This window comes from Colossoma macropomum, unplaced genomic scaffold (genome assembly GCF_904425465.1).
Source record: "Colossoma macropomum unplaced genomic scaffold, Colossoma_macropomum, whole genome shotgun sequence".
Taxonomy (NCBI): Eukaryota; Metazoa; Chordata; class Actinopteri; order Characiformes; family Serrasalmidae; genus Colossoma; species Colossoma macropomum.
Genome location: NW_023494805.1, coordinates 25,508,610 through 25,524,161, shown reverse-complemented (window position 1 = coordinate 25,524,161; position 15,552 = coordinate 25,508,610). Strand labels below are relative to the sequence as shown.

The 15,552-nt window shown below is 38.9% G+C and overlaps 1 protein-coding gene across 1 annotated transcript in view; it reads right to left on the bottom strand.

The window, feature by feature from the left end:
• Nucleotides 1-15,552, bottom strand: part of plcb3 (phospholipase C, beta 3 (phosphatidylinositol-specific)) — a 67,705-nt gene that overhangs the window by 34,793 nt on the left and 17,360 nt on the right. Inside the window, exon 2 of the mRNA XM_036596548.1 lies at nt 12,865-12,951. Coding sequence (XP_036452441.1) covers nt 12,865-12,951 — 87 coding nt within the window. The remainder of the gene's footprint in view (nt 1-12,864; nt 12,952-15,552) is intronic.

Below are 15,552 nucleotides of genomic sequence, written 5' to 3'. Positions count from 1 at the left end.
GAGCAAAGGAAAGAGATTAGAAGTGAGAGATTTATTAGAGTAGAGAGATGCAGACAAAGATGTCAAACATTATTACAGAGACAGAGAGAGAGAGAGAGAGAGAGAGAGAGAGAGAGAGAGAGAGAGAGAGAGAGAGAGAGAGAGAGAGAGAGAGAGAAAAGAGCCACGAGAAGACAGAAGATGTCCAGCTAATCAGCACTGATGTATACTAATTAGATGAGAAAAAAGAAGAAACGAGAAAAGTAAAACAAAAAATAAAGGAAAAAGGAGAGAGAGAGGAAATCATGTATTTGTGCATGCCATTCTTCTCCCTCCCTTCTGTTCCCTCCCTCTTTCTATCATTCTTCTCTGTCTCTATGTGTTGCGGTCATGTTACACCAAATTAGCAGAGAATGGCTTTATTAACCTTGCCGCCTATCTGTCTCTTTCCCTCTCTATCCATCAATCCATCCATCAATCCATCCCCTCAAAACCTGCCTCTCTAGTCTGTGCAGATAATTGAATTGGTTTGGGTGGAAAACGTTTGTGATGCTTGTCATTCCTTTACCACAAAAGGGAGGAAAACTCTCCCTAAGCTGGGCAGCGCAGTCCACACCACTTCATATTCACTCACTGCAGACCTAAAATCAGTTTCACCACCCTGTTGAGGACCTGCTGTATTTACAACACCGACCACACACACACACACACAGCCACCCAGAAGCAGCCATCTTGTGGTAAGGCTGCACGATATGGCCAGAATACCAGTATTGCAATCATACTGCTACAGACCATGATTGTGATTTGCCTTATAATATATAAACACAACAGTAAATAAATGCATTACTGATATTTTTTATCTTTCCATCTTCTTATATGAATAACATGACTCACTAACACAGCCACAGAAACCCTTTCGTAGGAACCATGATCAATATGTTCAGAGCACACAGTAAAGAGCAATAGGCCTCATTCACCAAGCATTCATAAGAAGAAATGTGAGATCAGAATCTACACACACTCAAGAGCACAAAGGTGTGAACAGTTCTGTAGTTTAAGAACACATCATGAATCTGACATAAACTTTTTCTTAGGATCTTTGTCAAGAATAAATTTCAGAAAAAACGTAGCAAGATATTTGGAGAATGAGACCCATTGTAATTGGTCTGAAGGTGCCTTTGCATATTGCAGCACTGATTTTGCAGGAGGCTGCAAAGGCCAACAGCAGTTCAAAAGGTAGCTGAATTCAGCTATCTCAAGGTTCACCCATCGCTGACACAAGTTTTCAAATGGACATACGTGAATACCGACACGCCTCTCAGCCAATCACTGCCATCTTAAAACACTGCTCTGACAAAACTTCTCACAACACACCTCCAGAATTGTGCTGACAGTAAATTCATCAGAATTATTAGGCTAAGAAATGGTGGAAAGTGTTGCTGGGGAATGTATAATACTTGATGCACACTATCCTGATCATTTTGGAGGGTGATGCTGTTTTTATTTCATTCCTGAAACTGAAAAGGTTTTGGATTAAACTCTGCGAAAGACCAAACTCACACTTGGCAAAACTATTTACAGACAAATTTACGTTGGCTAAACTATATCTGGGTTACTGCACTTGCTAAAAATCATCTGAATATAATGTCTAATGATTAATAATGTTAACAAATGTTAAGATTATTTAGCTAACTAGTAAGCTTTTCTTAACTTGCCTTTGTGATTAAAATATTGTGTGGAATATTATTGCACTCATGCAATTCTTTATCTTGTTTCATTAAAGTTTGCTAAAAGATGGTAAGTCTTCCTCAGCAGCTCTCTGACTAGCTCCATTGTGTTATCTTTAGCTCATCTAAAGGGGTAGCTTTCTTTGCCTTGCTAGATATGAAAACCTACCTACCTTAACATCAGGTGGCTACAACATTTCCCTGGTTTGATTAATGTGAACACAGTTTCCAGAATCCTTTATTAAAATTGGCCTACATTCATATTTTGCCAGTTCTCAAATATGCATGTCTACACCGAACATTTTGTAAAGCCAGTTTATTTCTGAAAGAAAAATATATACTACTAAACGTTTACATCTGTTAGTACAAGTGTTACAAATGCTACCAGGTAGCCTGAAACAATCACTAAGGCACACAAAACTTTCAAATTTTAGAATTTTGCAGACAGTGAATTGTGTATACACAATTGGACAAAGGGATGGACAAAGTACAACAGTACTGTACTTGAGTAAAAACAGAAACACTCTTGGTGACTTATTACTAGAGTTAAAGCACAAATATTTTCTTTATTTCGACTTGAGTAAACGTGCAACAGTATTTGCTTGTCAACAGACTTGAGTACATTGAGTCCTATATACAATGGTATTTTAAAAAACAGGTTCTAATAAGAACACTTGTGTGACTGCATTTTTCCCCATTCACAAGCAAGTACTTTTGTACTTTTACTCAAGTACAGATGTATACTACTTTGTCCACCCCTGATGTAAGGTCATCATGCCCAATGGCAAGTGTTATCTCGGGGGGTAAAAAGACCACTAGCACTGGGCTGTGGATCAGCTGGAACTGAAACTGCAACTGCATCTGGAGTGACAGAGCACCATTCAATACATTTGGGATGAGTTATCCTACATCATAACTTGACCTCACTAATGCTTGAGGCTAAATGCAGTCAAATTCTTACAGCAATGTTCCATCTAGTGCAAAGCCTTCCCAGAGCAGTAGAGGCTGTGCAGCAAAGAGTGGGTGACAAACTCCCTATTGCTACCTATCATTTCAGAAGAAACTCTGGGTGAGCGAGTACCTACAAATCTAGTGTATTTGGCAGCACCAGTTTGTGGGATGAAGCAGTAGAAATAGTATGGCATGCGTGTATGCTTCTTTTGTGCTGCTGTAAAAGAGGAAGCCAACATCAGTACTGAAAGTCGGCTTCTGTGGAACAGAGAAAAAGTAGGAGACAGACAGAAAGGAAATGCTCACATTATCAATCCAGAAAACACACTTCCTGTAGCTGAGTGAGTGAGTGAGTTTGAGTGTGCGCGCCTGTGTGTGCGACAGAGAGGGATTACTTTCCGTGTGGAATTAGTATAATAAAATATTAATCGTCTGGATAATCTCTTTATCCTAAATTGGCTTTTGACAAAAACACTAAATGCTAATCGCTGCCAGCTTGCACCGCTCTTCCGAGTGGCTGAACCACAAACAGCGCATTAGCCTTAACAAACACAGGCCAGCGGCCAGCATGCAGAAAACCCCACAAAACACAGGAGATTAGACCTGAGCCCAGCACTCACACAGACACTAATACAACCGCTAAAGAGAGACGAGAAACGTTCTGTCTGTCCAGCAAATCTCTGTATCTCTCTGTATGAACCTCATCCTCTTTTGACACGAGGACGCTCTTACCGTAGCTAAGGCTGAGAATAAAGTCCCAAAACTTCTTCATTCACACTCTCTTTCATTTTCTCTCTCTGACATGCTTTCACTCACTTTCTAACTGACAGTCATGTGGCTTTGTTTCCCTGAAGATGTACTCCAGCATTTTTCAACTGAATCTCTGTGCCTCATCTGTAGAATGAAGTCAATTATCTCAGACAATGATTCTGACATTTCCTCATTCTTGTCAGAAGAGTAGAAAACCTGTTGACTTAAAGCGCACTTTAAATAGAAGCCTATCCTTTTGCAAGTGCTTCACTGGCTTCTAGTAGAGTTCTAATTGTTACGAGTTCTCAAATGATACTGAGTATCAATCGGACATATTTTACTTCGGTTTGAAATTATAATAATTAATAATTATTAGCTGTATGCAGAGCATTCAGTTTAGTTTCATTAATAAAAACACAAAGTGAGAATTTGTGTACTGTGTTTTACATTTTAGAGCAACTGACTGTGACATCGGACACATTTGGTCAAGACTCGATCCATTTAATAAGGTCAGCTGATGCCCATCCAGTGCATCAGATCGGTGCATCTCAATCCTAAAATTTTAAGTTACTTCAGAAAAAAAAGACCCAGTTATTTGTGGGTGGGTGGGTGCATAGCAGAACCCCTTTCCCCCTCTGATTTCACTCTGATAGGGTGCAATCAGGTGCCGAATTTTGATCCTTGACAGTGGTTTCCTCAAAAGATAGTAATTAAGAAACCCCTCGGGAAAGACCAAGGAGTGAATCAGCAATGTTTTGACTGTTAATTTTGTCAGTTTCTTGATACTGTTTGAAACAAACCCATTGCCCAGGGTAACAGACCGTATGCTGCATATGCAGATGGAGAATAAGCTGAAAAACACAGGAACACTCATTTAAAGGCTCTTATTCTGCGCTCTCTCTCTTTAAAAAGTTTCTGCTGCCTCACCTCAGTTCACTTTGCCTCGTATTAACATCCCTTTTCTAAAACAGTTTGAAATAATGTCCCTCTAAAACACTGTCAGTCTGTCAGAATGTCTTCCAGCCCTTTTACACCCTCTCTGTCACTGCGTCTGTCACTTTCCCCTTTGACTTCCTGCCAGCCTTCTAAACAAAGGAAGAGAGAGAGAACGAGAAGAAAACGTGTCAGAAGAGGATGTCTGTTTGGAACTATTCACACTCACTCCAGGGAGAGAGAGAGAGAGAGAGAGAGAGAGAGAGAGAGAGAGAGAGAGAGAGAGAGAGAGAGACAGAGAGAGAGAGAGAGAGAGAGAGAGACAGAGACAGAGAGAGACACAGAGAGAGAGAGAGAGAGAGAGACAGAGAGAGAGACACAGAGAGAGAGACAGAAACACAGAGAGAGAGACACAGAGAGAGACAGAGACACACAGAGAGAGAGAGAGAGAGAGAGAGACAGAGAGAGAGGGGGGGAAGAAAGATGGAGGAGGAGAAAGAAAGAGGAAAAGAAAAAGAAAGAAAGACATTCTATGCCAGAAAGAAAGAAAACTAGAAAGTAAAAAAAGAGAGAAAAGTAGAAAAACAAGAGAAAAAGAGAGACAGAGAGAAAGATAGAGCATATGCCACAAAGAAAGAAAAAGCAAGAAAGAAAAATGGCAGAGAGAAACAGAGAAAGAGACAGAGAGAAAGAAAAGAAGAGACAAAGGGGAGAGAGATAGATGGGAAGAGAGAGAGGGGGGGATGCAGAAAGAGAGCTGAGCTGGAGTTATTTTTGAGGGGCACAGGGGCAGGTTGTGCTCCTTAACTACCCGGCTGAACAATTTCCTGTATGTTTTCCCACGGCTGCAGAAAAAAAGATGGATAGATATGCAGGGCAGAGAGAGGAAGAGTCGTCATCTCTCCATTTAGGCAAGACAGACAACTTTCTTGCCCTTCTGTATCTTACTGATGACAACCAGCTGTCTGTGACAGAGAAAGAAAAAGCAAAAAAAAAAGAGAAAAGGGAAATGAATGACAGAGTCTGAACAAGAATGACTCAGTGAAAAGAAAGCTAGAGAGAGAGAGAGAAAAAGAGAGAGAAATTGTCTCAGCAGGCTAGAACAAACCAGAGATGGGAGAACGCTAATGTAGCCTGGTCTAACACACACACTGTTAATGGTTAGCGTAGTGGTGTTAGCTCCTCAGCGCTACATTAGTGCAAACCAATTAGGCTAATTGAGAAAGGACAGAGGCAATATGGCGCTGCAGTCACACACCACAGTCCTCCATTACAGCTGCCTCACACCAACCACTAATACACAAAATATGAACCAACCAGGCCTTAGTGATGTTAGCGCTAATCTATTATTGAGCAGTCATAACAGTACAAGTTAATAAAATCTCAGAACTGTTCTTCTGAAAGAGAAGCTACAATGGTGACTGACTTGCGTTTCCGTGTAAGAAAGAAGTCGTAACAAGAAGTGAAGTCCGGAACCAAACCTGGCATATTCTAATGGGCTGATATATACATTAAGCCAGATCTAGTCTTGATCATGTTTTCAGAAGATAACAAAAGCTTCAGATGTATGCATTATGGAATTACACTGCTTTAAATTAAAAACTATCTGCAATGCTAGGGTTTTATCTGTGCGTAAGCCGGCTGCCTGCACAATTACATGAGCACGTACAATGTGAGTGTGGGGCTACTGCGTCTCAAGTCTATCTTCTACTGCTTGCTGTGAGAGGCATGCCACCAGAAGTATGTGCAAAGTAAATTCCAGTGTGTCCCGTGTGTTTGAAACTCTAAACACCACCGGAACGTTCTGCAGATTACCAGTCACAACGTTAGCAGTAACAGCGCATTCAAAACAGAGAGAAAGAAGCAGGCTGCTTCATGCATAACAGGAAAACCTGAATTTTCTGTGTATTCACAATATAAAATGATCATTTCACAAGATATCAGTTCAGAGTGTGTAGTACTAGGTACAGAAGTGATTGTACTCCAGCACTTTAAAAAATAGCAGTGGCCAAATCATTAAGTCAGTCAATCAAACTGGATCATAAATCAGTTTAAAATACACTAAAATGATCATTTCAAAAATGAAAGGCCAAAAATAAATAAATAAAAAATAATAATAAAACAAAAATAAATAAATAAATAAAAAGTTCACATTATAAACATACTGAAAGTGAAGTGATTTCACTGCAGCATTAACAGGAAGGCTATTGCACAGCTATATCATATATAGTTTCTGATGGAACAAAACCTCTTTTTTTTTTTTCATGAATTTAAAAATTACCAGCTGCCATTTACACTGTGTCAAAATGTCATAACAAATGGACCAATAGAAATGGTCCAAAGTGACCTCCAATGACATCTTGTTAAACTAACTTACACTAACAGGAAAGAAATTTTTTTCTATCTCCTGAAAAGCTTTTTGGAGGTGCGAGGTTTTTTCTGACAGTGATCAGGAAATTACAAATAATGAGATCATGCTCAGAATCAGCCAATGCTCAACATTAAAGTACTTGGATCAGCCTGGGGGGGCAAAAAAAGATGTATCAGGACCTCCATTATGATAAAGTAAACTCATGTTCAGAACATGCAGGTTCTTCCTCTGTTGAGTTCTGACAACTATATTATGTAGAAAGACGTGTTATAATACGTCTGCGGTAATAAATAGGCAAGTTTAGGCTAGTTTACATGAAATGTCTCCTTTGGCTAATCTTACTGATCCATAACTTCTTACATACTTGGTCTGAGAGAAGGATTAAGGAAACAGACGCACACACTCCAAGTGACAGTGTGTTAATTTTATGTGGAAGAAGAGCAGACGCATGCAGAATCCTTTCTTTCTTCCTGTTAAATGCCTCTGTACAGAGGAAGATTAAACAGTCGCTCTCACCTGATGTCCCCAGGTCATGTACTTGCTTTTGAAAGTGTGTCAAATACACACAGAAAGGCACACACACATGAAAAGACAACATATTCAAGATTGGCTTATATAATGCACATTACAAAATAGATAGTTCCGGTCCTAAAATCTGAGCCGTGTTCGAAGCCGTTGTAAAATCCGCACACCTATGACGGTCTCACAAGAGCTGAACTCTGTATTACTTAGCCACGTCTTGAAAAATCCTTCTACTGTTAATGGAATAATATTTGACTCTGCTGCTTGCAGGAGCCACTGAGTGTACTGACGAAGTAAGAACCATTTTTTTTAAATTAAGCAGCTGGCACCTTATGTTCTTAACTAGAACTAGGCTGGTCAGCTAGCTAACAGGCTACAAGATAGCTAACAGACTAAACAACTCCATCATTAATATCACAGGCTTGAATTAAGGTACATGCAATATGATTCACTGTAAAAGGACAATATAAAAACACTAAAGAATGTCACTTGAATCCGTGTTTCAGTCAGAAGTAGCGTCAAACCAGGCTGGATCCCAAACGGCTCTGTATTCCCTAAATAGTGTGCTAGCTATAGAGGTTTAGAAATTCTAGCCTCTACAGCCAAATAATGCATCATTTATCGAGCATGGATGAGTCCCAAAATGATTATTTTTTTAGCTATATTATTCACTGTTGGGGTGCAGGATCCAGTATTTAAATTCCAACGTAGTGAACTATGTAGGGAGCAGGGAGCCATTTGAGATTCAGTCCCAGTGTGAGAAGATGGGCGCTGTTGGATTGGTGTTAAGTATGACTCAGTGGTAATGTGGTGACAAAAAAGTGCTTATAAAGCGAAAGGTTTTGCATTAAACAGTGTTATGGTTGCTTGGCAATGACATAATACACTAAAGGAAGTACATTTCTTGGCAGAATACTTGCTTTAGAGAATACAGAACATAGTGTAAACAGTAATGCTTTGAAGATAATGACATTCTTAAATAAAGAACAACACTCATGCAAATTAGCAGAATAATCAATATTATTGTCTATAAAGTCCATCCAGCAATGCTTCAATACCAACACACTGACAAACAAGCTTTGTAAATGCCAGTGTTTTCTAATCACAATGCATTCACAAAGTCTGAAAATGCTGTCTCTGCTCCCCTCCAAACCTAAATTAAATAATTATAAGCACACTTTAAACTCCATTAGAACTCCAAATACGCTGCTACAGATCCAAAATCTTAAGTCACAGGTTAAAGTGCAAGAATAGCACGTAGCCTTATTACAGCAGGCTATGAAGGTTGTCCTTCAGTTGGGCTATCTGATATGCTACGCATGTTCAATACCTAACAAAACATTAACAACAGAGAAAGGAGTTCATAAAGGACTGTGAGAAACAATGACCATAATAACAGCAAAAGTTTCACTCAGATTCAAAGTTAGCTAAATAAATAAAACTGAATATCATTTAAAGTTTAGGATTTACAGTAGAGAGGGCATATCTGTATCATTGGGGATAAGCATAGGGCCAATATCAGCAGACAATTCTGGATCGAATATCAGAGGGAGAAAATAATGAATCTAATTTAATCCTGTAACGAATCTAGCCTGAAATATCACATGCTAACAACTTGATGTGATGTTGTTAGGTGCATGTATCCTTTTTGTGAGGTAGTAGAATGTTTGAGCAGTTTCAGCATAGCCTGCCTTTAGACATTAATCTTAAAGGAATGATTCAGCAAAAAAATCTAACTGACAATTTCCACGTAACTCAGATGTAGTCTATCAGCCAAGGTATGTTGGGTGTCCAAATTTTGTTTCTTTTTTCTTTAATTCTTTAGTGTTGGAGCTACAAGGCTGACATTGCTAAACACTACAACTCAATAATCAGCTAAATATTTTCTGTAAATACATCCCCAAAACTTTCAGCCCATTTCAACTGCACCCAGGTCTTCAACAAGGTTGCATAAACTTATTGATGGGGTTTAGGATATAGTATGACTTACCGTGAGCTATAAAGGTGAACAAAATTTCAGTTGGCTACAGTGTATGCCAAACTCAACTTTCCCCGCAGAATTAGACTCCCCTCACACAGGTATATGAGATTTCTGTAATTTCTATTTTTAAACACATACCTTCAGTTAGCAAAGTTCAATGTAAGCAGCTAAATACAAAAAGATACAATCACACGCAGGTGATGGGCAACCTGTGGTCTAAAGCGGCTGCCCACAGCGCTCGGCAAAACAGTGAACTTTTGTTTATCTTTATAGTATACAATGAGTCATTCTGTGTCCTAAACCACATCAACTGGTCTATGTGACCTTCATGAAGACCTGGATCCAGTTTGAGCAGGTTGAGAGCACTACTGAAGATGTATAAACAGCAAAGATTTAGGTGACTATTGACTTCTAGTGGTTAGCAATGTTAGCTCAAGTGCTAAACTAAAGATGTCAAATTTGGACACCAAATATGTCCTGGCTGCTCAACTACATTAGATTTTCCCTAAAGATTAATTTAAGGTAGGAGTTTAATAAATTAATAACTTACACATTTAGGGCTTAGTATTCCCTTAGGAAAAAATATATCGCTGTTGTCTGAAGAAAACCTTGTACCTCCATTTTTGTATTTGAAAATACACGTTACCCTTTACATTGTATGTAAACTTCAGGATGAATGGACTAAAAGAAACTACCTAAAATGACTTGGAAAAAAATCTGTTTCCATTGAATTACATTAAAAGTAAAGAAGGTTTTTTCCTTCTCCTGTAAAGTTATCATTTTGGAGATACAAGGTTTTCTTCCAAAAACAGCAATATGATCATGTCAGTATCAGCCAATACTCAAAGTTTCAATATCATATCAGAAAAAAAGTGCTATTGTGCCGTCTCTAATTTACAGCATATATGACAACAAACTCCTGCTCTAGTCTCACTTGCCAAAGCGCCTGGAGTCAAACAGGACAAAAATACTTGGGAGGAGGTTTTCAACAGCATAAGGGTGTGTTTTCCTTTTAATACAAAACCTATTCTACCACAATGTGTGTGCGCATGGGTGGCATTTTCAGTAGTTTGGGCACACACACTCACACCTTATCACACATGAAAAGAGAAACTCTACAAGCAGATATGTGTGCGTGCGTGCATGAATCCAAAGAAAAGTAAAGGAAGGAAATAAAAAGGGTTAGAGGAGGACAAAAGTGGATTCGTGGAAGTGCGACTGACTTTTAACAACTTTACGCTACTTAGAAGGAGAAATTTAAAAAAAGGCAGTGTGTGATAACGGCATTATTAAATATAATAATAGCTGTGTTAAATCTAAATGTGTCTGAAAGTGCGCAGTTACTGAAGAGACTAGAAGAGCTGTCCTCCTTCCTCTAAAGAGGAGGCTGGCTTCCCCTGGGCCTTTATTCCACCCACCAAACAGGGTTACTGCTTCTCCTCAGGCACAGACTGCCCTAGAATCCTAATACTGCTACACGCGTACTCGCTCTCAATGATCAACACCTGCAGCATTAAATGCTCTTGTAGAGTAAAAAACGTCTAATCCAATCACATTCATTGGTGCCGATATATACAGCACTGTGCAGAGGGCACCCTTCACTTACTTATTCCAGTCAAAGCAGCCATTTAGTACTTTTTGAGGAGATTAAATTTAAGAGAATTCAGTTGCAAAGGAATAAAAGAAAATAAGTGGAAGAAAAGACACCTAATAGTTATACACCTTGTAGATCACCAAAACTATCACCATCAGATAAACAGTGCTTAAAGCTTTCATCTTTGATAAAAATAAAGCTTCACTCTTGCTTCAGATCTGAAAAAAATCCACAGGTGGTTGGATGTGGATGTGCAGCTGCAGATTTCTTGGAAAAACTAAAAGCAAGTCTCCTGAAATGAATGGAAGCTGTAATTAAGGCACAGGGTGGACAGACTAAATACTGAAAAAATGATATTATGTCTTAATTTTCTGTTAAATATATGGGTTTTTTTTTATTTTCCCCTGATGCTGAAAAATTAATGAAGGGTGATCTCTGACTTTTGCAGAGTATCGTACATTTATAAAACATCAAATTACATTAACGTACGATAGTTTCTTGTTCACAAGCACATACATTCATGCAAGCACACACAAACTCTGAGCTCAGTTTACGCATGATGAGTAAATGCCGGAAATAAGTTCCTAATACACAGCAGCCTGTATACGAACGAACCACATGCCACACATGCCTCACTGATAAGCCTGAAAAGATGAAAAGAGGAGCAGAAAGAAGAAGCAAAATATCAATGGGGAAAGAAAGAGAAAGAGAAAGCAGGAGGGGGGATGGGCGAGAGCTTGATTTAATTTGACTGGCTGAAATTTGATTCGATTCATGAGCACTCACATGATGTGCGTTAATCGGCAGGAGAGCGAAACAGATAAAGAGAGGGTGCTTGAAGAAGAGCAAAACAAGACTGAACCAAACAGAGAAACAGGAGAAGGCAGATCAAACTGGGCAGGGAGAAAGCTGGACAGGCTCTTCACCTGTTAGAGCAGTGACGGAAGGTCTGATGCGCTCTGATAACTGTGTGCTTTACTTCCAACACCTCAGTAATGCACTTAACAGCAACATACAACATATACAAACTATACAGTAGTTTATACAGTAGTTCCAAAACATTCTATTCGCTCCCAAGTCCGCATGGTTATGAAAGCGAATGTCATGAAAAACCAATGCATTTACATGTATTTGCATATCCAGCCTGCAGCAGTTTATTGCTTTCTATTTACATTACAATGAGTTATGAGGGACGTTCCAAACAGGGCTGCTTTTAGAACACAGTGCAGTGCAGCCAATCAGAACAGAGGTCCTTCACATGTGTCAGTCTTAAGCACTATTTGGACAGGATTACATTTACATGGGGAGGTAGGATAGTTCAATGTCAGACTCTGTCTTCTGGTTATTTCTGCTGTTCGTTTTACAAAAGGTAAAAGGCAGTGGACTCTTTACTGATGTGGGAGTGTGCTGCCTGTAAAACTGACTGCATCGGGAGATGTGGAAGTCACTAAAATCCCTGAGAAACACCAGTAATAATTTTAGTACCCTAGTAGTGGCAGTATGGCAAAAATATCATTTTATATCAGGGTATAATTAAGATTATTGACAGTTTTAGTATCTATCACAGTAAAGTGTATTCACATATTTTTTCAGATAAAACCTTTTTTAAGTAAACCTATTTTGTAGATTAACAGTGTTATGTTATTCTGGAATATCCTTCACATTAATAATCATATTTAACAACTGAAGTAAATCTAAAATATTTTATCAGGCAAAACAGTAAAAACAGAAAGACACAATATATAGACAGATGTCAAAAGTGCTTTCAAAAAAATCTAGAGGATAAAGACAATGTAAAAATGAATTATGACCACCTTTAGTACATAAAACCATACAAACGTCATAATTTGACCTCAGGGGAAAAAATAAAATATAAATGTATGATATAGGACCTTTAAGTGTCATTATTCATGGGTTACCACCGTCTTAGGAAATCCAGTACCATTCCTCCTCTTTGGCCATTTCTACTACAAAATCAACTATAAAAAATGGTCCTCAGGATTTAAGCCTTGCCTGCAAAGGTAGACAGGTATAAAACGAGAGAAAAAACACCAACCATGCTAGATCCAACCGACCAGTAGAGGAAGAATCCATAAGGGTCCACTTTCAGGTTGACTAGAGTAGGCTGACCACTGTTGGGCTCCTAAACAAACACACAAACAGACAGAGAGATAGAAATTCTGAATTAGTGCATTGTAACTGCAACAAAATTAAACATACATTAAAACTGACAGAAAGCAAAACTGAGCAGTGGAAGCAAAACACTTCTAATATATCATATGCTATGATATGTATGGTATGTATGTAAGATGTATGAGTAACAATGGATTTTGATCCACGCTGATATAAAGCATCAGCAATAGTCTAAGAGCTGGAAAAACTAATCAACAACAGTTTATTTTTTATAATTGTTGTTACTGATAGAAACTCATTTCTTTATTAATTAGCTAGCAACATCACTAAGAGAGGGAATCTAAAGGGAATCTAAAGCTGGGAAGGGAACACTTGTGGAATGTGATGCATAATGGAAATCTTTTTTATGTATGGTAGCTATTTACCTTGAAGTGTTCAAGGAAGACAAAAAAAACTTGAATTTTCATGGCACAGAAGTCCTTGACACAATTAAGAGCAACTAGCTCAGAGAATTAATAGAAAACTAATCTATGATGTTAGACACAAAATCAACTGCGGGCCTGAAGGCCTGGGGTCTATTTAAACAACAATACCTTAAGCTGTAGAAAAGATCAGCAGGCTGGAATTGTACATTTTTATACATATAAATTATATGTGTAAAAAGTATTCAACTCTTTTTGGAGTCATCAGATTCATCTGGATTGCCATGTCATTTTTACTTTAAAAGATCAACTCTCAGATTTGTCTCAGATGAGACAAAAATTGAGATTTCTGACCAAAATTCAAAATGCTGTGCGTGGCACTGCTTATTCTTCAACAAAAACCCAACAGGGGTTGGAAGCATCATGTTGTGGCAATGCATTTCCTCAGCGGGGATAGGGGATCCTGTTACGAATGGATGGTACAAAATACAGGGACATGCAGGAAGACAACCTGCTGCAGTTTACTAAAAACTAAAGCTTGGGAGAAACTTCACCACTCAGCAAGACAATGATTGTAAGCACAAAGCCAAAGCAACACAGGTGTGGTTGAACAACAAAGAGGTGAATGTTCAACAATGGCCAAGCCAAAGTCCAGACTGCCAACCAGTCGAGAATCTGTGGCACCATTTCAAAATTGTGCCCCACAAGACTCATCTAACAAGTCTGCCAGGAAGAAAGGGTGAAAATCACTCAGAAACAGTGTGCGAAACTGACAGAAACTTACTCTAATAGACTTAAGGCTATCATTTCAGCAAAAAGTGGCTCTACCAGGTAGTGGTCTGACGGGGTTAAATACTTACACAACGGGCAAACAATTTTTAATTTTTTTTTATTTTAAGACATTTACTTTAAGAGCTTATTAGTTTGCAATAAAATACTGGCTGTTTAAATTTGTGTAAGTGTTATTTGTAATCCAGACAAATCTAAAGACTTTTAAGGGGGCTGAATACTTTTACAAGGCACTTCAGAAGAAACATACATATTTTTTGAAGAGCTTTGTGAGAAGATGTAAAACAACTATAGTCAACATACATTGGTACATTGATACATTCTGTACCATAACGTGTTTCTGAACGAAATCCAAGACATTAGGAGTCAGTTTGCTGGTTGGAAAACAAAAGCTTGTAATGTTCAACATGGTGTCTGTTCACAGAGAAAGTCCTGCCCTTCATTAGAGATGAGCCAACTGGTTTGCTGGCTAAGCTGCAAGCAGGAAAAGTTCCCCCTTGTTGTGGTGGTATGCGCATGTGTAGTTTAAAAAAAAAACAAACAAAAAAAAAATTAATTTTGCCAGTGATTTTCTAATATATTTTTGGAATGTTAATTTGGCTTTCAGTCTGGGTTTATAGGTTTCTCACCATTCATAGATAAAGGAGCCTGGCATTATTGTGGAAATAACTGCCTAGGGGGCGTTGCCAAGATGGCCTGTGAGTGGATTAATATTTTATTACATTATTATATACAGACTGTTGCGTGGTGACATAAAGACCTCTTTTTCTATAGTTGTGCGGAGGACACTGGAGACTACTTCCTGTTCTGTTGTTGTGACAAGCCATGTGCCCGCCATATGACTGCTCAACTGGCCAGTAGATCACTAAGCAACCTTGCTCAGGAAAAGGCCCTGTAGCTCTTCCCACCCAATCAGAAGCTGACAAACTGACTTCCTGTGGACCTCCTGCCACAGAGCCCACACGTCTGCCAATATTAAGGGTTTGTTCTTTGGATTTTGCAATCCAAAGACTGTGCAGGCCTCGCCTTTGCACCGGAAACACTGCCTCCACCCTCGGGGGCTGAGTGATGATGAACTGATGAGAACAGACAAGAGGAAAGAGATATGCCTGGGATACATTGATGGCTCTCTCAGAGAAAAAGAAAAGACAAGGCCCTCAGGGATTGTGGGATTTATAAACGAGCGTAATTGCTGAAAGGTGAGGCTCTGGCGCCAAAGCCACACAGAAACCCCATACCTTCAGTTTAATGTCCACTGCCGGCTAGAGAGAGAAATCAGAGGAGTAAGAGAAAGAGAGATAGACCACGGCATGATTCAGAGAGAGTGGCTGAGACATGCAAGATTTGAAACGTTGTTTTCCATGAAATCTGTTTGTCCATTTAAGGCGAAAGCTCTGGTT